Here is a 22,749-nt window from a genome sequence, read left to right on the forward strand (position 1 = left end):
GCGCTGCCTGGCACCCACGACAGGGCCGCGTCGTGCTGCGTTTGCTCAGAGGCTGAGGCGCAGCATACACCTGATGAGCACCTGTTGAATGAAGGTGTGTATGCGCTAACGCCATTTTCCCTCTTAAGATTGGAGTTCTTTGCTAGCAGGAAGTACTTCTTACTTTTCTACCCGTAGCAACTAGCAAAGTGCCCACATTCACTGAACCAGGTGGGCTCGCTTCCGTCCTCGGCCCCGCCTGCCCCTCTCTGACCAGTGTCGTGATTAGACTCAGCACAGCCACACACTCGGCAGTCAGGCCAGGGCTTCTGATCTGAGTGGTCTGTCCACTCCTCTTCTCATCCCCGTCTTCTGATCTGAGTGGTCTGTCCACTCCTCTTCTCATCCCCGTCTTCTGATCTGAGTGGTCTGTCCACTCCTCTTCTCATCCCCATCTTCTGATGTGAGTGGTCTGTCCACTCCTCTTCTCATCCCCGTCTTCTGATCTGAGTGGTCTGTCCACACCTCTTCTCATCCCCGTCTTCTGATCTGAGTGGTCTGTCCACTCCTCTTCTCATCCCCGTCTTCTGATCTGAGTGGTCTGTCCACTCCTCTTCTCATCCCCGTCTTCTGATCTGAGTGGTCTGTCCACTCCTCTTCTCATCCCCGTCTTCTGATCTGAGTGGTCTGTCCACTCCTCTTCTCATCCCCATCTTCTGATCTGAGTGGTCTGTCCACTCCTCTTCTCATCCCCATCTTCTGATCTGAGTGGTCTGTCCACTCCTCTTCTCATCCCCGTCTTCTGATGTGAGTGGTCTGTCCACTCCTCTTCTCATCCCCGTCTTCTGATGTGAGTGGTCTGTCCACTCCTCTTCTCATCCCCGTCTTCTGATGTGAGTGGTCTGTCCACTCCTCTTCTCATCCCCGTCTTCTGATCTGAGTGGTCTGTCCACTCCTCTTCTCATCCCCATCTTCTGATCTGAGTGGTCTGTCCACTCCTCTTCTCATCCCCATCTTCTGATGTGAGTGGTCTGTCCACTCCTCTTCTCATCCCCATCTTCTGATCTGAGTGGTCTGTCCACTCCTCTTCTCATCCCCATCTTCTGATCTGAGTGGTCTGTCCACTCCTCTTCTCATCCCCATCTTCTGATCTGAGTGGTCTGTCCACTCCTCTTCTCATCCCCGTCTTCTGATCTGAGTGGTCTGTCCACTCCTCTTCTCATCCCCATCTCTGGGGCCCCGGCAGGCCAGATGAAGGGGAGGGAGCAACAGTCTTCCCACCCTCCAAGCAGGGAGGCACAGAGAACCATGGAAATGGCTTACTTTGGCAACTGCACAGGAGGCCATTTCTTAGGAAGTACCAACTGGCAGACTCTGGGATTGCACTTGAAAGCCACAGAGCATACACCTCTTCCCCGAGGGTCTCCCCACAGCCACAAGCCCACCAGGGGGCTGAGGGGAATTGCGATGGTCGAGGGTGCTCAGGTGCAAATGAGCTGGGAAGAGGGGTGATGGATGGTTTGGGGGTTGGTGGGAAAAAGCTATTCCTCCCAGCTCGTTATTTCTCTCTTGTAGAAAACCAAGAGAGATAAATAAAGTCTTGCACAAGCAAGACGTCTTCCTTAGATCCCAGTAAGATTTTCTGAAAGTTCTTGATATTTTATACCATTTTCAAAGGAGAAATTTCTAAAAGGAAACAAGGATGTGACGCCAGTAATTAGGCAGTGCGTTCAATTAGCTTCTAACACCTCTCGCTCTCCCCAGGAAGCACCTCAGGCTTTGATGTGCAGCAGCCGAGACCACTTCATCAGAACATGGGGGGACAGCAGCCTGCAGACCCCGGGCAGGGGCAGGACGTGGGGGGACAGCAGCCTGCAGACCCCGGGCAGGGGCAGGACGTGGGGGGACACCAGCCTGCCGAGACCCCGGGCAGGGGCAGGACGTGAGGGGACAGCAGCCTGCAGAGACCCCGGGCAGGGGCAGGACGTGGGGGGACAGCAGCCTGCAGAGACCCTGGGCAGGGGCAGGACGTGGGGGGACACCAGCCTGCACAGGCCCCGGGCAGGGGCAGGATGTGGGGGGACAGCAGCCTGCAGAGACCCCGGGCAGGGGCAGGACATGGGGGACAGCAGCCTGCAGAGACCCTGGGCAGGGGCAGGACATGGGGGACAGCAGCCTGCAGAGACCCTGGGCAGACACAGCAGGGCCACTCACCCTCAGTCCACAGAGGCAGAAACAGATAACTTCGTTGCCTTGCAATTTCAGTAGTTTTCTTTCAAATATTTTAATTGATAGAGAAAAAGCAGGAAGAAAAGAGAGAGAAATAGGAAAAAGTACAGACAGGAAAAAAAAAAACCTAGCTCTAAACAACTCAGGGGAAAAACCACAATTTTGTGCCTTTTGAAGAATAATGCAGATGAAAACCTTATCCACATTCTTCTTTTTCTTTCTTTCCTTTTTTTTTTTTTTTTTTTTTTTGACAAGCAGAGTGGACAGTGAGAGAGAGAGAGAGAGAGAGAGAGAAAGGTCTTCCTTTTTTTTTTTTTTGCCGTTGGTTCACCCTCCAATGGCCGCCGCAGCCGGCACACCGCGCTGATCCGATGGCAGGAGCCAGGTACTTCTCCTGGTCTCCCATGGGATGCAGGGCCCACACACTTGGGCCATCCTCCACTGCACTCCCTGGCCACAGCAGAGAGCTGGCCTGGAAGAGGGGCAACCGGGACAGAATCCGGCGCCCTGACCAGGACTAGAACCCCGTGTGCCGGCGCCGCAAGGCGGAGGATTAGCCTAGTGAGCTGCGGCGCCGGCCCTTATCCACATTCTGGACATAAAACATATAAAAGCCATTTCACCTTGGAAGAAAAACTCCAGGTCCTCTGAAGCAAAGGAACCCTGGGACTGTGTGTCACGCACAGCAGGGAGCAGCCCACACCACCGCGGACAGCGACACCGACCACTGAGCTCCCCCAGCTGAGAGCGGCACCCCCCAGCCTCACGGGGACAAGAGTTCTGCCGCCGCTGCAGGTGCACTCAGGACAGTGGCTAGGAGTGGGGGAGCTCGGGAATGGGGTGGGTGGGGGGGGACATCAGCTCAGGGTCCCCAAAAGGTGAAACCAGAGCTGGAGCGAAAAACCAGTACCGGGCATGCGGACGACGGTCTCAGGTTTCACTTCTGCTGTGCAGAATGGGAACAACAGAACCACACTAGACGTGCTGGTGCTGGGGCTCACCGAGGGCAGACAGCCTGGCACGCCCTCTCAGAAGCCAGGGAGCCAGGCCCCGGGGAGCTCACTCTCCGCAGGATGCTACAGGCAGGGGTGCAGCCTGCAGGGGGCGCCCCCCGCAGACACTGCCCCTGCCCCAGCCACCTGCTCCCACTCCACTCCCAGGAAGGCCTCCAGGCACAGCCCTGGAAGGAGTCCCACATAAGGGCCCTCCCACCTGGGCCTGCCCTCTGTTGTCATCAGGGAACAGACACACCTTGGACTCAGCAGCCACGATCAACCCCGACACTGACGTGGCACGGCGCTACACAGCACACAAGTTCAGGGAGACAGTGCAAGAGCCGCGGTCCACACGTGCACACACATAGGACCAACCCACAGAAGAGGGGCGACATGGCCCAGCCGGCACAGTGTCCTTGGGAAGACACAGGGCCGTGATCGGGGCAGGGCCAGACGTGGTTCTGAAGGTGCGAGCCCCCTGGACTTGTCAGGCCTGCTATGGGTGAAGTGGTTTCTAGGATCAGCACTTGAGCCGCACACATCTGCTCCTACAAGACAAATGTGCACGTGCCTGGGTCCCACTGCATCCCTGCTCCATCACAGCACGAGCGCTACGTGAGGCAAGAGGAAGTCGGGGAACCAGACCCCCCAGTATTCATGTACTCAAGTCCCCAGAGCACCTGTGGAAACTGTCAACAGGACTGCTCTGCAGACTGCCTGACTGCACCGAGAAACCGACGACGTCTGTCGTTTTTGTCAGCTTAGGGCTGCCTGCAAGACAACACCGAAACATGCACTCCCCGACCTGCAGTCACACGCCCACACAGTGGCCAACACCTGCGGCAGGGTGAGCAGATGCTGGCGCAGCCACGCAACCAGACGGCTCAGCAGTCAAAGGCAGCCAGCCACCGGCACACACAAGACGGACGGGTCCCCCAACACTCCGCAGAGCGAAAGCAGCCAGCGTGCGATCATCGGTGTACGACCACAAACAAAGACAAAACGGCCCTACGACGACGACAGAAGGCGGAAGATGGTTGCCCTCAGCCAGGAAGAGCCGACAGGAAAAGGGCGAGAGAATTCAAGGGATCAAAACGTTCCCTATCTTGCTCCGAGTAGTGATTAAACAAGACTACGCCACTGTCAAAACTCATCAAGCGAAATCCTTAAGATCTGTGCGCTTTGCTGCATGTAAATGACATCTAAAAATTGCCGGGAAAAAGGCTCGTAGAATAGCATATTAAATAAAAGGGAAGAGAGGATGCTCTTTGAGAGATTTAAGAAGACATGAAACACGTAAAGCTGAGAACAGAGCAGACTCTGGTGCCCCTCTAGATCTGTTGTTTTGACTGTGGATTTGCGAGCCCAATTAGCAGGGCTAAGGATCGCTGCTGGTGCCTACCGGGCAAGCGCGGTGAGACTGGGGCAGGCAGTGCGTCGCAGCAGGTTAAGCCGCCGTCCCACCTCAGAGCACCAGTTCAAGTCCTGGCTACTCCACTTCTGCTCCAGCTCCCTACTAACGTGCCCGGGAAGCAGCAGGCGATGCCTGAAGGGCTCTCAGTTCCTGTTGCACAGCGGGGAGGCCCAGATGGAGCTCCTGTCTGTTGGCTTCAGCTTGGCCCAGCCCCGGCTGTTGGGGCCATTCGGGGAGTGAAGCAGCAGATGGAAGATATCTCCCCACTCCGCTTCTCCCACCTTGCCTTTCAAATCAATGCATACTTTCTTCTTTAAGGTGCAGCTATAATCCTGTAAAACAGATGCCGCTTTCCCACAGGACCTAAGATGCTGAGGATTGTGAGTGACGTCTTCTTCTGGTCACTGAGAGAAGACACTGCCCACTCGATGGTGACGCGTGCTCTCCTCCCTGGACTCGTCGGCTGTTCCTTAGTTTTGAAAGAGCTGCTATAGAGTATTCAAATATGTCTATCATTTTTCATGATTACCTTTACATAAGAAGTAATAAGCAACAGAGATCAGTACTGCTCCTCGGGGCCAGCGCCGTGCCACAGCAGGGTAGTCTTCCGCCTGCAGTGCCGGCATCCCACATGGGCACCGGTTCTAGTCCCGGCTGCTCCTCTTCCCATCCAGCTCTCTGCTGTGGCCTGGGAAAGCAGCAGAAGATGGCCCAAGTGCTTGGTCACCTGCACCCCCTGGGAGACCAGGAAGAAGCACCTGGCTCCTGGCTCCTGGCTCCAGATCGACGATGCTCTGAGCACTGTGGCCATTTGGGGAGTGAACCAACGGAAAGAAGACCTTTCTCTCTATCTATCTCACTGTCTGTAACTCTACCTTGTGGGGAGCAACTGGGACTAGACTAAGTTACTGGAATTAAGACTTATTCTATGCATCTGCTCTCCCACAATATGGCGCTGGGAGAGGAGTAAACAACTTTTACACAGCTGCCTCCAGTTCGACCTATAACCTGCAGGAGCTGATCCTGCTCCTGATTGGAGGAGAGCAGCGTACTCGGCGTGTGGGTAGCAGAGTTGGGATTGGTGGAAGAGGACTATCGAGGAGAGAGACAACATGCACCAGGAACATCTAAGGGGAACATCCGAATAACATCTGAGCAGCCCCCGAGAGAGCCGGCCGGCGGTGTGCCGCTCCCCCGCGGAAGTGGGGAAAGTGGCAGGGGGAGCCGCCCTTCCACAGAGGTGGAGGGACAGCAGCCAACCCAGGAAGAACCAGCAGCAAACCCGGGAAGGGCCGAGCAGACAAAAGAACAGCGCAGGGTCCAGTGTCGTTCCTCCGTGAAGAGGGGGAGCGACACTACCTGTCAAAAATTTATCTATCTAAATAAATAAATAAATAAATAAATAAATAAATAAATAAAACTGCTGCTCTACATGATCAGGGGCTCTCCCAGTCCAATTTCCCCTCTCAGAACCACCGACGGCTACAATCTCACCTGCTGTCCTCTATGTGTGAGTGGGTATGTGATGTGTCTTCGAGGTGTGCGTGAGTGGGTGTGTGGTGTCTACATGGTGTCCTCCAAGATGAGCATGAGTGGGTGTGTGACGTGTCTTCAAGGGGTGTGTGAGTGGGTGTGTGACATGTCTTCAAGGGGTGTGTGAGTGGGTGTGTGACGTCTCTTCAAGGGGTGCGTGAGTGGGTGTGTGACGTGTCTTCAAGGGGTGTGTGAGTGGGTGTGTGATGTCTCTTCATGGGGTGCTCCAAGATGGCCCTGGGGGCCTCTTCCAGGACATAGCACCCCTCTCAGGATGCCACGCCACCACTGGCACTCCACCACAGGACTCAGACTCCTCGGGGTGGGCACTGTGTTGCAATGGGTGAAGCCACCACTCGTGACACCGGCATCCCATGTCACAGTGCCCATGTGAGTCCCACTACTCCACTTCCAAACCAGTTTCCTGCTAATGCACCTGGGGAAGTGGCAGGGGACAGCCCAAGGGAGGCCATGTGGGAGACCCGGATGGAGTTCCTGGCTCCTGACTTCAGTCTGGCCCAGTCATCTGGGTAGTGAACCAGCAGATAAAAGATCTTTCTTCCTCTTTCTGTTTCTCTCTTTCTCACTCTCATTCACGCTCTCTCTCCCTCGCTGTGACCTTCTGTACTATGCAGAACACAAGACTCAGACCCCCTGTTGGGTGGGCCTGTGGCCAGCTGAACGGCACCCAGTGTACAGCTGCATTGAGGCCAGCATGCGGACCACTCACACTTTCAGAGGGAACGTGAGTATTGGGGCCAAGAGCCAAGGTGTCCCAAAGAAGAGGCAAGTGGACACTTTGACCAGAGACCTGGACGGATGGAGAATCCTCGAGAAACGATGGACAAGCACACCAGGATCGAGTTTGGTGGTGGGTGCGCAGCAGACAGGACAAAGACTGTGGTGAGGCAGGTCAGCACGAAGTCGTCCCGACAGAAGCGGAGAGGGAAAGCTCCAAGCAGAGCCTAACCTGGATCTCAGCAGAGACGCTGAAAAGCACTCCAACTGGAGCCCCGGAAGGAGAGGAGAGGCGGAGCTGTGCAGAACCAGTGTCCAGTGACGTAATCGAAATCACCAAACAGGGGCCAGTGCTGTGGTGCAGTGGGTAAAGCCACTGCCTGCAGTGCCAGCATCCCACATGGGTACTGGTTCAAGTCCCAGCTGCTCCACTTTCCATCCAGTCCTCTGCCCAAGTCCTTGGGCACCTGCACCCATGTGGGAGACCCAGAAGAAACTCCTGGTTCCTGGCTCCAGATCGGCCCAGCTCTAGCCATTGCAGCCATTTGGGAAGTGAACCAGCAGATGGAAGACCTCTCTCTCTCTCTCTCTCTTTCTCTCTTTCTTTCTCTCTCTCTCTCTCCCTCCCTCCCTCCCTCCCTCTCTGTAACTCTACCACCCACAGGCCGAAGCAGCACCATAAAAGGTAAACAGGAAGACCGTCACTTCCGAGAACACCCCAGTAAAATGGTGCAAGCCAAAGGAAAGCTTTTCCAGCCAGCCAGGAGGGAGGCAAAAGGCAGGGCACAGCCAAGGTCCCCTCTGAGACTTCCAGCAGGAAAAACCGCCGCCTGTGGAGCAGGCATCCCGTACGGCGCCAGTGAGAGTCCCAGCTGCTCCACTTCCGGTCCACCCGCGTGGGAGACCTGGAAGAAGCTCCTGGCTCCTGGCTTCGGATCGGCGCAGCTCCAGCTGTTGGGGCCATTTGGGGAGTGAACCAGCGGATGGAAGACCTCTCTCTCTCTCTCTCTCTTTCTCTCTTTTTCTGCCTCTGCCTCTCTATAACCCTGCCTTTCAAATTAATAAATTAAAAAAAAAAAAAAAAGACTTATAGAAGCTTGAAGGAGAAAATACTTCCCAACTGAGAGGTGTGTGTTTATATGGAATTCTATACTCAGCAAAAATAGTCTCCAAGAATTAAATAGAGGGTCTAGTGTTGTGGTGCAGTGGGGAAAGCTGCCACCTGCCACACAGCGTCCATGGGCAATGGCTGAGTCCCAGCTGCTCCACTTCCAATCCAGCTCCCTGCTGATGGCCTGGGAAAGCAGAGGAGGACGGCTCAAGTACTTAGACCCCTGCCATCCATGTGGGAGATCTGGATGAAGCACCTGACTCCTGGCTTTGGCCTGGCTTAGCCCAGCCATTGCAGCCACTTAGGGAGTGAACCAGCAGATGGAAGACCTCTTTATATGTACATATAACTCTGACTTTCAAATAAATAAACAAGTCTTTTTTAAAAAAATTAAATTCAGACAAAGAGATACTAAGTCAATTTGTTGGGGCAGCTTCCCACAAAAAGTAACAAGCTTTGCAGGCTGAAGGAGGAGGAGGGAATACAGAGAAGTCTGAATAACACTGTCTCCCGGGGCTTAAAACACCTGCAGAGCCACAGCGCACGACAGTGACGCCACCAGGGGGAGGGTGAGTGCCGCGGTACCATGTTCCAGGACTCCTGCGATGTCGGGAAAGTGGGACAGCGCATGTGCCCCACCACTAACAAATCCAGAGCTTAAATACACTCAAACGTTGACAGAAAGAGAAGAGAAAAGGGAAAAATTTTAAAGTTGATTCATAATGTCAAGAAAGAAGAAAAAGTAAAGAGCAAATGAGACAAAAATCCAGTGACTAGCAAGCAGGGTGGCAGCTTTAAACACAGACAGATCAAGCGTCACACTCACTGTAAAATACTCGGGCTGGGGCAGCCCTCTACCCAGCGAGAGCTCAGGGAGCCCGCCTCTAGGGAGCCCCTCTGGGCATCGCCGTTCCTGGCTACACCTCCAGACGGGCCGGCTGCAGTGAGAGTGGCGGCCAGACAGACCCAGCCCAGGCTGCCCCAGTAAATGGAGAGCCCCATTGCTGCTCCCTGTACATCCTCTGCACACTCACTGAGTGCTCTGAGATGTGAAAAAGCAAGTCAGCCAGCTGTCCCGGCCACCAAAAACCAACACTTAGACCAAGACAGGAGTCTAGGAAACACAGCAGGACAAGTCACAGAGCTTCAAGACATGGGTTCCCTCTCCCTGCCCAGACATGCTCCTGCCACCCACACCCTCTCCAGTCCTACTCAGGTCCACCAGCCCGAACAAGGGCCTGAGGCAGGCCTACTCAAATCTAACACAGCCGCCACTCAGACACTCCCTTTCTCTCTTACCAACTGAACAAATAAAAACACATTCAAATTAAAACAAGCAACTACAGAGCTGCAAAAAGAATGGGACTTCTTTAAAAAAAAAAAAAAAAAAAAAAAAGATTTCCAGCGCCGGCCGAGACGACCATTGGAGGGTGAACCAACGGCAAAAAGGAAGACCTTTCTCTCTGTCTCTCTCTCTCACTGTCCACTCTGCCTGTCAAAAAAAAAATTAAAATAAAAAAGATTTATTTATTTGTTTGTTTGTTTAAAAGGCAGAGTTACAGACAAGTAGAGGCAGAGAGAGAGGTCTTCCAACCACTGGTTCATTTCCCAGGTTCACTTCCACAATGGCCAGAGCTGCATCGATCCAAAGCCAGGAGCCAGGAGTTTATTCCGAATCTCCCACATGGGTGCAGGGCCCAAGGACTCGAGCCATCTTCTGCTGCTTTCCCAGGCCACAGCAGAGAGCTGGATGGGAAGAGGAGCAGCCGGGACTTGAACTGGCACCCATATGGGATGCCAACACTGCAGACCTGGGCTTTAACCCGCTGCACCACAGTACTGGGCCCAGAAGTGAGTCTTAATTTTGATTTTGTGTACCTTCAAAGTTTGAAACCTTCTGGAAGGGAAAGCAAGTAACATTCTTTCTTCTATGTATACTGATTTGATATTTTTATCTTTCCAGAGGTCACTTATTTCCTTAGAAAGCTATGTATCTCCCATGGGTTTTCTAATTTACTTTCAAAGTTTCATGAACACTCAGATTCTTTTGGTTTCCTCAAATCTTGAGTTAGTTCTCCTTGATTGTGCTCTCTCCTTAGATTTTATTGGAATTAGGCTAAAATTTTCATTTGTAAAACAAATAACTAAAACTCATACAAAAAGACAGCTTCCATTGAGGACATATTATATGGTCCAGGGCAACTTTACAAGACAACGAACAGCTCTTTAAAAGAAGAACTTCCTGGTACAAGCCACTTGCTTCAAGTCCCCCCGCGGGGGCCTCCCCCTTGCAGAAGCGCTCCACGGTCTGGCCGGTCACACGAGGCAGCTGGGCCAGTCTGGCTCTCTGCCCCCTTCCTCATGCTGCCTGCACCTTTGGGCGCACCTGATGGAAACACCTGTCCTCACTCACGCGGATACGGTGGTCTTGGCAGGCAGATTTCCCAGATTCCCTTGGTTCTGCCGTAGCTAGCTTTCTCCTGCTGCTGCAGCCCAAAGTGCAGTATGTGCAGCCATGCGCCTGGGTGGCTTGTGGCGTGGATTCCCTGGCCATGGGGGCTGACCACCTGAGCCTGGGGCCATGCTACCTGTTCTCGGGGACCTCTAACCACAGGCTCTCCTTTCCCTGGGTGGCACTTATCTATCCACCTCTTGATCTTGGCCATGCAGCCTGGCCACCCAGTAAACAAATACTGTCAGGGAAAAAGTTAACTTTGAAAATCACGCAAGTACTGTGGTGAGCAGGGAGCCAGAGCCAGGAGACCACCAGCACGTGCACTCCATGGGTGCAGGGAGGGTCTGGATCCTGAGGGGCCCTGGGGACTAGTCATCCAAGATGTGTCAAGAAACGACCACAACAGAAAGCCATACACGGTGAGGTGCAGAACCGAACTCCAGGGCAAGGCAACAATGACCTCAGGGTAGACAGGCCAGGCACCCAAGGCCCAAGCCCACAGCCACGGGGCACTGGGGTAGAAAGGTACCTCTGTCCACTGCTGAGCCCCCCGTCTACCCTGGGCCCGGACTTCACAGGGTCCCAGGGCTTGGACAGCCCTGCAGGCAGTGACCCTGACAGGAGCTCTCCTACCACACAATAAAGTGAGTGGACCAGTGCTCTGTGGAACCAAAACACACCTAACGCAAACACACAGGAATCACATGGAGCACTTATCAGTGTAGTCACAGACCTCTTAGTAAATTTTTATGAAACAAATCTAAGAAACAAAACACGATTTTAAGAATTACATGTTATGAGGCTCTCAGCTGACACTGAACATAATATTTGGGAAACAGTCCTCACAACAAAAATCATGCCTTAGTCAGCTTAAAAGCCTCCATTATGAACCAACAACTCCAACAAGAAACAACCCAGCTAAAACACAGGCAGGACTCAGACATTTCTCCTAAGCAAACAGACAGGAGGCTGGCCACAGCCTGCAGTGCTGGCATTCCATATGGACGCTGGTTCGAGTCCCAGCCACTCTACTTCCAATCCAGTGGACAGAAGATTCTCTCTTTCTCTGCCTCTGCTTTTCTCTCTCTCTCTCTGTAACTCTATCAGACAAACAAATAATTCTTTAAAAAAAAAAAAATAAAAATAAAGAAAAGGCCAGTCGATAAAGCATCTGCCCAGGAAGCATATGGGTGCCTGTTTAAGTCTGGCTGCTCCACTTCCAATCCAGCTCCATGCTAATGGCCTGGGAAAACAGCGGAAGATGGTCCAAGTCCTTGGGTCACTGCACCCAGGTGGGAGACCCAAATGAAGCTCCGGGCTCCTGGCTTCAGCCTGACCCAGCCCTGGCTGTTGCAGCCATTTGGAACAGTGAATCAGTGGATGGAAGATTCATTCATTCATTCATTCTCTCTCTCTTTCTCTCTCTCCTCCTTTCTCTGTAACTCTACCTTTCAAAGATATAAATACAATCTTAAAAAAAAAGAAAAGAAAAGAAATAAATAGACAAATGGCCAATAAGTTCATGAAAAGAATCAAAAGAGCAAGGAGATTCTACCCGCACCTACTAGGACAGCCACAATAACGGTAATTTCTAGAAAGAGAAAACAACAAATGTTGGCAAGGACATGGAACCTTCACACACTCCCAGCAGGGATGGAAAGACAGTACATCCACCATGGAACTCCTGCAGCGCCTGTAACGGTGAACACAGGGCTACCGCCTGGCACAGCAACTCACTCCCAGCACACACCGAGAGAGCCGGAGACCTAGGTCTAGACAAGAACTCACACCCGGTGCACACAGCAGCACGTTCAGGATAGCAAGCAGCTGCAGCCACCCAGACATCTCTCCGCAGAGCGTGCAGACTGACGATGGGGCACAGCCACACCGTGGGTTCCACTCAGTTCTAACGAGGGCTGGACTACTGGCACGTGCGGTGACACGGAGGGACCGGAAAGCATCATGCCAAGGGAAAGAGCCCAGGCACAAAAGGCTGCATGACCTGAGAGGCCATCTATACGAAGCATTCAGAGTAGGCTAGAGGCCGCAACTGGTGGCCACCAGGTCCTGGAGGAAGGGGCAGGGGCACTGACTGCCGATGGGGTGACCACAATATTCCGGAACTGCACGGGAGCAATGGTTTGCACAACCATGCTTCTAGAACATTCTAAAAGCCACTGGATTGTACATTTTAAATTGTGAATTTTATAAGAATTCCACATCATTTTTTAAATACCTACTAGTTGTCACACTAACAAACCCTTGACGTTCCAGGGGGAGCTGTGCAGAAGCCTTGGGGAGCCCACAAATTCGGCATGAACACCCCTGAGAAAGTCTCCCTGTAAAATGCCACCAGGCACCACAGAAACTTCTACGTGGCCGTCCCTGCTGACCTCCCTAGCCTGGCACTTGCCCACGTGGCTGCCTGCAAATTTAAACTCCCCTCGTGAGGTGGGCTCCTGCTCCACTCCCCCCAGCGTCCCACCCTCTGCTCTCCCCGCCGGAGCCAGCATTCCAGCCCTCACCCTGGCACCTGCACCCTGTATCACAGGCCCCGCGGTGCAGGTGAGACCTGTGAGTGCAGCTTCAGTCCTCAAGCTCACCCACAATTCATCACACACACAGACAACTCCCTGGCTACAGGGCCGGAGGTGGGGGGCGATGTCCTTGAAGTCTTGCTAACGACAGGGGCCGGACTCTCCTCTGCCAGGGCAAGGAGGCTGGGAGACTTGTCAGCAAGTGCCCCGGGCGAGGCCTGCACCAGGAAGGAAGTGACGGTCCTGGCACACGGGCACAAAGCCTCAGCTCCCCATCAACCCCACATGTGCACTGACGGTTACGTATCTCGGGAGTGGAAGGGCAAATCTCAACAGGGCCAGGAGCTTCTCACGGGGCCAAGTCTCACATGCCCACCCTGTCCCAGAGCAATGGCAGCAGGAGACAGCTCTGCCCGCAGGGGAGGCCAGGCCAGTCAGCACAGCAGGCGCCGGCCCACCCAGGCTCTGGGACCTGACCGGGCGAGGTGCGTCCCCGGGGCCTCCTGCCCAGGGACTGCTCAGAACAGCGTGGGCTGAGAACCAGGCTCTGCTAGGAGCCCCTCTGGCTGCCTCAGAGAGCAGGTGGCCCCCACAGGGCTGGCAGGCAGGGTGCCCGCCCAGGTCAGTCCTGACGGAGGGGCATCCTGAAGGGACACTCATCCTCCCCCCAGGCAAAAGCACTCCCTCCTCTTCCCCTCTGTTCACGGTGGCTGCTGTATTTCTGAGAGTGAACGCGCCACGCGGCTCAGCGCTAGTGACAGCGGGTGGAGTGAGGGTGAGGAGCCTGCAGCGGCTGCTCTCCGTGATCTGAGCTCACTCCCAGGAGCTTCCAGCCCCGCAGTCTCCGGGGACAGCGCGAGGGAAGTGTGTGGGCAGCGCTGACTAAGGAGCTGCCGGCTGAGCGCACGCAGCAGAGTCCTCCCCAAGCTGTACCCCGGAAAGCCGCCAGCAGGAAGCGACGGAGGGGGGCAGATGAAGCATGATTAAGGCCAAGGCAGAAACACAAAGGAGGTGACTGTCCCAGGTACGCTTCCTAACACGATGGGCAGGAAGTGGCTAAGCAAAGCGTCAACATGCAGCTACCCCAAGACAACCAGAGGCTGTCCCACCGCTGTGCAAATTTAATGAGCACAGCGTGCAGAGGGCTCCGCCGAGATCCTCATTACACAGCTGTGAGCCACCTTCACAATTCTGCCTTTGGCTGCGAGTCCTCGTTTACAACCGGCCACAGAAACACAAACAAGACGGATGAGGCCCAACCTCACGACCTCAGAGCAGGTGAACCAGGCGAGCAAAGTCAGGAGGAGGGAGGGCCAGCCCCAGGACGCGACAGGAACACATCGGGGCACTCCAGGGACTGGTGCCAATCGTGCTCACAGGGCCGTGGTCACCAGCTGAGCTGTCCTGGAAACTGCAGAGGCATGTCGTCACGTCACTGCCTCAGGCAGGAGCCTCTGTGGGGTCACTCCACTGGTCTACTCCACACGTGCCCCGGGGACACCGTCCTAAGCATGAAACGTCCTCCTTGATCATCAAAATCTGACTCTGAGAGTCTAAGGAGACACAACCCACTCACTCGAGGGTCCTCACTGCACCCCCAGGAAAAGTTCATTCCAAAACACCGGGGCGGGAGGCAGGTAGAGTTACCTGCAGTGACAGCTGATGTTCGAAGCCACCCGGGGCCCGTGCATCACAGACTATAACTGGATCAAGGAGAGGAGTCAGCGGGACCCAAGAACCTGCCCACAGCACTCTCCAAGGCCCAACCAGCCCCAGTGCTGAGCACTCCTACAGGGCCTGGCAGTTTGGTAGGTTAACATTGAGTGTGGCAGTCTGTCCTGCCCATGTGGCCACTGGACCCTCTCAAAGGTGGGCAGGCCCAGTAGTCAGCCCCATTTCAGGAAGGAGGTGATAAAGCCTCAACTCCAGCTATGCTAATCTCAACCCCCATGAAACACAGAATGACACATAAACATGGGGTTCTGCAAATAACACCCGCACCCTCCCCAAATCCAGAGGACAAAGCCGTGTGAATGTCCAAAGGAAAAGCGCAACGCCCACAGTTGGCCTTCTCAAGCCCCCTCCTCCCCAGACTCCCCCTTCTAGGTGTGAGGCAGAGCCGGCAGCTTCAGTTCACCAAGCAAGAAGGAACAGTGAAGCATCATAAACCCAAGTCCCCGCAGGCTCCCTGGGGATTCCGTGGCCGCTACGCAGGCCCGCAGGCCCGGCCTCCTTCAGCACACACAGGTGGTGAAGACAGGAACACGGCCCCACACAGACGCCCTGGCCCCTGGAGGCCATCTTCCTGCCCCTGCACTGCACACAGGCTGGACAAATGGGTTCAGACAGCGCCTCACACATCTGCAACCGCGGCAGTTTCATCCAATTTCTTAGTAAGCAGTAAGTGTTCTCAAATACGCTTATTCCTAATAGAGCAGCAGGGAGAACCCTCACCTGCAGCAGGGAGAACCCTCACCTGGGAAGGCGGCCTCCGGCCTGCGGAAGCACAGGACGGCAGAAACGGGCGATGCGTCCAGCCACGCTGCACCAGCCCCAGCTCCTAACCCACACGTTCTACTGAACTGCCAGAAACTCCGACTTGTTAGAAAGCCTTCACTCCCTGCTGCCAGCGTTAGAATCTCCACTCAGGGCCACCTGACTCGGGCGGGGACGGTGAGGCTGGCTGTGGCCTTCAGCTGACACGACATCCGGCACTTTCTCTTCAGCCCCCCACAGAGGAAGACTTGTGTACCGACAGGCAAGAAAGCGAAGTCCTAACTCTAATCAGAGAAATGGCTCACAGAGGCACACTGATCAGTTCTCCAGAGATGGGCTCAATCAGCCGGGCAAGGAAATACGGGCCGGGCAGCCAGCCTGGCAGCCCCCAGAGGAAACACGGCCGCTGTGGTTTCTCTAAATTCCTCCCTGAACCAGGGGCACCTTTATCAAAGCACTTGATCCTCAACAGGCAAGGCAGGGAGAGGCGGGAAGGCCCAACTGGGCACTGTGCAGCGGCAGGAGCTGCCAGCCTTCACGGCCCTGAGCTTGCGCTGCTGGTCAGTTTTCCGTGCGTCCTGGATGGGGGCGGCTGCTGAGGCAGTGGGCATTCCCTGGTCTGTTCCCACGCACGGCCGCGTGGAAGCATGCACCGAGTTCAGGAAGCATTAGTGACAATGTCCCTACCGCAAACCGGTCACCCCTGGTGGGCCTGGCAACAAGGACACAGAGAACGCAGAGGCCAGATCCGCAGCCTTCACAGCCAAGGTCTAGGAAACGTGATAACGCCCCACTGTCCACTGCAGAGGCACAGCAACCTGTCCCTTTAATCCTGCAGCCACTCCAGTGCCCGGAGACCGCGGTGAGGTGTGTGCTCAGCTCTGCAGTGTCTGAAAGACCCTCACCTACAGTGGGAACCAGGCACCTTGCACACACACATGTGAGCATGGTAACTGCCTCACGTTCGTGCAAACTCTGGAAGGCAGCATGAGATCTGCCAGAGACCACCGCTACAGTGCAAGGCCTCCTTCGCTCCCCTGGAACCCACGTGACATGGCAGACAGCAGAGACGTGCACAGTAGGCCACACACCCTGGACCTAACGCATCCAGAACAGCGGCAAACCAGCCACAGGTGTCCTGCGGCACCCCTACCTCATCCTATTTCAGTCCACCTAAGGTCTACAGCAGAGAACTGTACAGCTGCTTTAAAGATATATTTATTTAATTGAAAGTCAAGGTTAAGAGAGAGAGAGGGAAAGACACACACAAATATTGCATCCTCTGATTTACTCCCCAGACATCCGCAATGGCCAGCACTGGGGCAGGCCAAAGCCAGGAGCTTCTTCTGGGTCTCCCACCTGAGTGGCAGGGGCCCAAGGACTTGGGCCATCTCCTACTGCTTTTTCCAGCCATGAGCAGAGAGCTGGGTTGCAAGTAGAGCAGCCAGGACTTGAACTGATGTCCACATGGGATACTAGTGACACAGGTGGCAGCTTCAGCCGCGACACTTTAACATGCTTGAAACTGAAAGCTACAGCTGTGGCATTCAGAAGGAAAATACAGATTCCCAGTCGTGGCTTTGCTTCCTGAAGGTGGGCGGAAGCTCCCACCCCGTCTGCAAGACAGCTTCCTTCCAGGCTTGGCCCAGAGCCCACTGCAGAAAGCAACCGGACAGATGCCCACCTGCGCTGCTACACGGCTTCCTTCCCGAGCACCCTGCAGCCTTGACCCCGCCCTCCCAACGGCAGATCCGTCCTCAGAGCCCCACTGGGGGCCGGCATTGTGGCGTAGTGGGTAAAGCCACCGCCTGCAGTGCTGGCATCTGATACGGGCACTGGTTCGAGTCCCGGCTGCTCCACTTCCCATCCAGCTCTCTGCTGTGGCCTGGGAAAGCAGCGGGAGATGCCCAGGTCCTTGGGCCCTGCAGCCTCATGGAAGATGCACTGGCTCCTGGCTCAAGATCAGCGCAGCTCCGGCCATTACGGCCGTCGGGGGAGTGACCCAGCGGATGGAAGACCTCTCTGTCTCCCCCTCAGTAACTCTGCCTTCAAACAAATACGTAAATCTGTAGGGGAGAAAATAAAGAAGCCCACTGACTCGAAGGAGCTCTCCCAGACTGAGGCCCGCTCACGCAGACGGCTGCACCCGGCACAGCTAAGCTCCTGGGAAGGCCCCTTCTCCGCCTGTGTGCTTTCCCACACGTCACTTTCGGGCCTGCGCCACCCGCCTGTATATAAATGCTGCCTGCCTGGCATCACGCACCACAGGAGGGGTCAGCGCTCAGAAACGCAGAGCACAAACACAATAAATGCTACTTCAGATGATTCCATCAACGCCTGCCAGCACCAACCAGCTGATTTCTGTGCAGCAAACTAAAAGAAATCGCAAAGCTAGCCGTAAATCAACTCCTCGCACTCAGAAACAAATTACTAATCAGACCAAATGGAATAAGCACACAATAGCCAGAAATATTAAACATACGTATTCTAAGGGACTATTTTACGTAATAATTCTTTAATTAACACGGCCATGACTTGTTCTAGGAGGAACATGGCTGGCAGACCTGCATTTACCTGGTTACATTCGATTTTAAAACAAAGCAAAGAGCCAAAGTGCAGAGTGAAGCCAGGAGACGCCAGGAGCAGGAGGGGAGGCACCGCTTCAGCCTCCACACCGACGCCACCCACACCACACCCCGCGTCGGGCTCTGCCCCACTCTGCCTCCCCCGGCGGCTTCCACGTCCGTCTGCCTAAAAGGCACACTGCCGCGGAGCCTGTCTCCCACCCTGTATCCCGCAAACACACCCTCAAGAGGAAGGCTTCTCTGTTTTTATATAAACCATGGAGAGGCAACAAAGAGAAAAAAGCAAAGCCTTGAGGTGTCAATGCAAACAGCCGTTGAGAGACCGCATCCTAAAGAGTGCACACGCACTGACACCCGGGACACAAACGTCCCACACACCCGGTCACCTCAGGCAGCGGCGCGGAAGTCACCCAGGGCACCCTCAAAGGTGGCACAAATCCATCTCCGGCTACTCTAGAAACATGGACAACGTACGGGGGCCCTAAACTCCAGAGCACGTGCTACCTGATCCACACGCCAAAATCTCAGCCGGCCAGCGCCCCGTGATCACCACCATCACTTGTTTCCCCTGGGGAAGGGAAAAACTCACAGGGGGTGTGCAGGGAAGGCCCACCGCGTGACCCAACCCCTCCCCAGATCATTCCAGAATCCGCCCATCACACAATGCTGAACAGAGTGCCACCTCAAACAACACCCCAAATTCCTAATTTTTATTAAGTTCATTAAATCTTCAAACCAGTTAATGAAAAAGGTAAAAATAAGTAGGTCTATGAGTGGCCTACAAATAACTTAAGATCTTAAAGGCAATTTGGCACAGCTGTATTCTATGCCATTGTTCTTTAAAAAAAACACTGAGATATAAAATCAACAAAAGACACACTAATTGCTAGCCGCTCCCTGAAAACAACCTTACCTTGTGAATCAAAGAAGAGCAGGGACAGGTGTCACTTCTGAGTGCTGGGTGCTTTGTCCCAGCTGTCTGAAAGCTGAAGGCAGGGGACGAGCGCTAACTAGGGGAGGTTGCAGAAAGTCACCAGAAACATTTTCTGTGCAAAACTACAACCACGAGGCAAGAGCAACATGAAGCGTGCTTTCCCCTCCCCAAGAGGAGACGTTCGGGGTCCCACTCGAGCAGGCGGCTCGGCACCTGGCCCACAAGCGGTCGCTGCGCGGCGGCCGCAGGCGGAGCAGGCCCGCGAGGCACGAGCGCGGTCCTCACGTTCCAGGGGCCGAGGCCTTCGGAGAACTCGCGCTTGGATCCAGACCTGAAACCGAGGACGGAAGTCTCAGAAGCAAAGCTGGGAAGAGCAAATAACACACGCTTACCCGTGGCTGCCAGTTCTCATACTGCTTCTGCAAGTTTGCACCGATGGTTTCCAGGGCTTTCTGAGGACCCATGGACAGGGGATCTGGGGAGCAATGAGAAGGAAGCACGCTTTAGACACGATTCTTCCTGTGCGACCTCTGCTTCACAGAGCTCCTGCTGACCTCTGACTAAAGATGACACACAGGCCCGGGTTCACTGGTGGGAACTGCTAATGTGCCAGGTGCCTGCCTGCCTCCCGCCCGTTTCAGCGCCTGCATCTTCCTTGCACTGCGACTGGTTCCTGTGTCCCTCCAAGCCTCTGTGTGACAAGGCGTGGGGCTGAGCTTCCTCAAAGCAGGGGCGCCCTGCAGGGACCAGCACGTGGCCTGATTCCTCAAGTTCACGCGCAGGAGAAGGAAAGAAAAGGACTAAGAGATGATCGCTTACAGTTTCTCCATCTATACTCCCAGAGGGTTCTCCCAAAACAGCAGTGTCTCACACACACACACACGTGTCCGTGGCTGCCTGCCCACTGCAGGAGTGGCTTTCAGATGAAGCCACGCTGACCTGCAGGTCTCAGACTCGCCGGGCCTCCGGGCCGTTCACGCCCTTCGCGACTCCTGAGGCCCCTCGGAGCTGCTGCTTGGGGGCTGCTTCCACCAGTACTTGCTGTTTGGGGGACAGAACGTTGTAAAATATTTTTTTAGAATTATATTTATTTGAAAGACAGAGTTACAGAGAGAAGTAGAGTCAGAGAGAGGTCCTCCATTCCTCCGGTTCACTCCCCAATGACTGCAACGGCCAGAGCTGTGCCGATCCAAAGCCAGGAGCCAGGAGCCTCTTCCAGGTCTCCCATGAGGGTGCAGGGGCCCAAGGACTCGGGCCATCTTCCACTGCTTTCCCAGGCCACCGCAGAGAGCTGGATCAGAAGAGGAGCAGCCGGGACTCGAACCAGCACCCATATGGGATGTCAGCGCTGCAGGCTGTGGTTCTAACCCACTGCGCCACAGCACCGGCCCCTAAAAATATCTTTTATTATTTAAAAATAATAACTCTTTTGTGTGTCTGGGTGCTTTAACAGAGAGAGAGAATCCTCCATCTGCTGGTTCACTCCCCACATGGCCACAACAGTAGGTCTGAGTCAGGCTGAAGACAGGAGCCAGGAGCCTCTTCCAGGTCTCCCACATGGGTGTGGGGGCTAGCACTTGGGACACCCTCCACTGCTTTCCTAGGCCACAGCAGGCAGCTGGATTGGAAGTGGAGAAGCCAGGACTTGAACTGGAGCCCTTATGGGAATGCCAGCACTGCAAATGGCAGCTTAATCCACTGCGCCACCAGCCCCCAAATCCATCACATTTTAACATGAATATTCATCATGAAAAGCAGGCACTGCCCCCCCCCCCCCCACCGAGCAGCACCTGCGGGCGGCTCTGGCCACATGTGTGAGCGGCAGAAGGGACAGCAGGAGGCAGGTGTCCCTGGCCCGGCCCCACAGAGGACCTGCTGCTGTCCTTGCTCCTCTACATGATTTGCAACATGAACCGTGCCCGAGGACCGGGTGCAGCGTGTGTTCTCCAGGGTGTGCTCTGCACCGCACCGGAGAGGACGGACCTCAGGGCACAGCTCAGCACCCGTTCCCTGGGCTGTGCAGGTCCCTACATTTCAGTCTCTGTTTTAAAAACCCACACCCATTATCATGACCATGACCTCAGAAAGTCCCCAGGCCCCAAGGCTGCTGACATCACAACAGCAGACATGAGGCTTCCAAAGTCTAATGTTTAACTTCAAATTTTATTACTGGCAACAAATACTGTCCATTCTCTTCCTCAAGTGACAAGCACACAGTACTCATCTTCCAGAAAACTATCCAGGAATGGGTGCCAGGGCGGGCGGCCCCAGCTCAGCTCCCGCGAGGGCACAGCAGCAGCGCTTCCCAGGACTGCTGGCCCGCCGTGCGCGCTCGGCAGGGAACCGCACAGAGTGAACACGGGCTGCTGTGTTCCCAGGACTGCCGGTCCGCCATGTGCACTCGGCGGGGAACCGCACAGAATGAACACGGGCTGCTGTGTTCCCAGGACTGCCGGTCCGCCATGTGCACTCGGCGGGGAACCGCACAGAGTGAACACGGGCTGCTGTGTTCCCAGGACTGCCGGCCTGCCATGTGCACTCGGTGGGGAACCGCACAGAATGAACACGGGCTGCTGTGTTCCCAGGACTGCCGGCCCGGCCCTCCGTGCACGCTCGGCGGGGAAATGCACAGAATGAACACGGGCTGCTGTGTTCCCAGGACTGCCGGCCCGGCCCTCCATGCACGCTCGGCGGGGAATGCACAGAATGAACACGGGCTGCTGTGCTACCAAGGACAGTCAAGAGGAGGCAGCGAAGGGAGGGACGCAGAGGTCGGAGGCTCTGCCCTCTGCTCCGTGCCGAGGCGCCAACAGTTCCACCCACCACAGCCCTGCACCCACGGGGGACACGCGGCACAGTGATGTCTTGCTGGGACCATAAGGACGGCTCCAAACTTCCCAAGACCCCAAGGTCCATAGACAGTGCTTTGAGAGCGCCTGGCGCGACCTCTAGATGGGAGGATACCTCCCCATAGGCCTCTCCTCCTCCCGCTGGCTGTTCCGGGCTCTGGCTAGGTCTGCCATCTTGAACAGGAAACTTCAATGATCCCAGGCTCTCGTGGACTCAACCCTATCCCCTACCTGGAGCCTTCCCGCTGCCACTTTAAGCTCAAGGTCTCGTCCACAGGCTGGCTCAGAAGAAATGAGCAGCGGCGTCCCCTGCCCACCCCAGAAGCGGCCACTTTCAACTCAGCCACAGCTTCTGCCTTCTTCCTCCAACAGCAGCGTGCCGTGACCTTCCTCGCCAGATAACACGAGCCCCTCTTCCGTGGAGGGCGGGACTTTCATCCCTTCCCCGGCCCTCATGACAGCTCCCGAAGGCTTGACGTCACATCCCAGAAAGATGAGTCAGCGCTGACTCACAGGTGTGCTAAAACATCTTCGTGTGCAGTGTTTTATTCTGGAGCTTTCCCACAATGTTTCTTAGTCTCCTTGTTTTCCACGTCCCTAACACCACATCTGCCCCAGACCTTCACAAACACTAAGCCCACCCAGCGGTTTCTCCGGGAGTCTCTCCCACTGCAGATACCCTAGGAGCAGAAGAACCAGCCCTGGCAGAGAGCGGGCAACTCCCAAGAAGAGGGCCTCAAGAGACCTGTGGACAACACAGGCCTGGCATTCCTACGGCCTGTGGACAACAGAGGCCTGGCATTCGTATCACTGGAGTCCCAGAATGAGAAACGCAGCACAGAGACCAAAAGAATAGTTGGAGACAGAACAGCTGAATCTTCCCAAACCTGACAC

The 22,749-nt window shown here is 55.1% G+C and overlaps 1 protein-coding gene across 1 annotated transcript in view; it reads right to left on the reverse strand.

Annotated features, from left to right (window-relative positions):
* RPTOR (regulatory associated protein of MTOR complex 1) overlaps positions 1–22,749 on the reverse strand; it is a 342,586-nt gene that overhangs the window by 234,839 nt on the left and 84,998 nt on the right. The window contains exon 3 of the mRNA XM_070060172.2: positions 19,399–19,481. Within this exon, the coding sequence (XP_069916273.1) occupies positions 19,399–19,481 (83 nt within the window). The remainder of the gene's footprint in view (positions 1–19,398; positions 19,482–22,749) is intronic.

This window comes from Oryctolagus cuniculus, chromosome 17, assembly GCF_051225735.1.
Source record: "Oryctolagus cuniculus isolate XC-2025 breed Fujian yellow rabbit chromosome 17, ASM5122573v1, whole genome shotgun sequence".
Taxonomy (NCBI): domain Eukaryota; kingdom Metazoa; phylum Chordata; class Mammalia; order Lagomorpha; family Leporidae; genus Oryctolagus; species Oryctolagus cuniculus.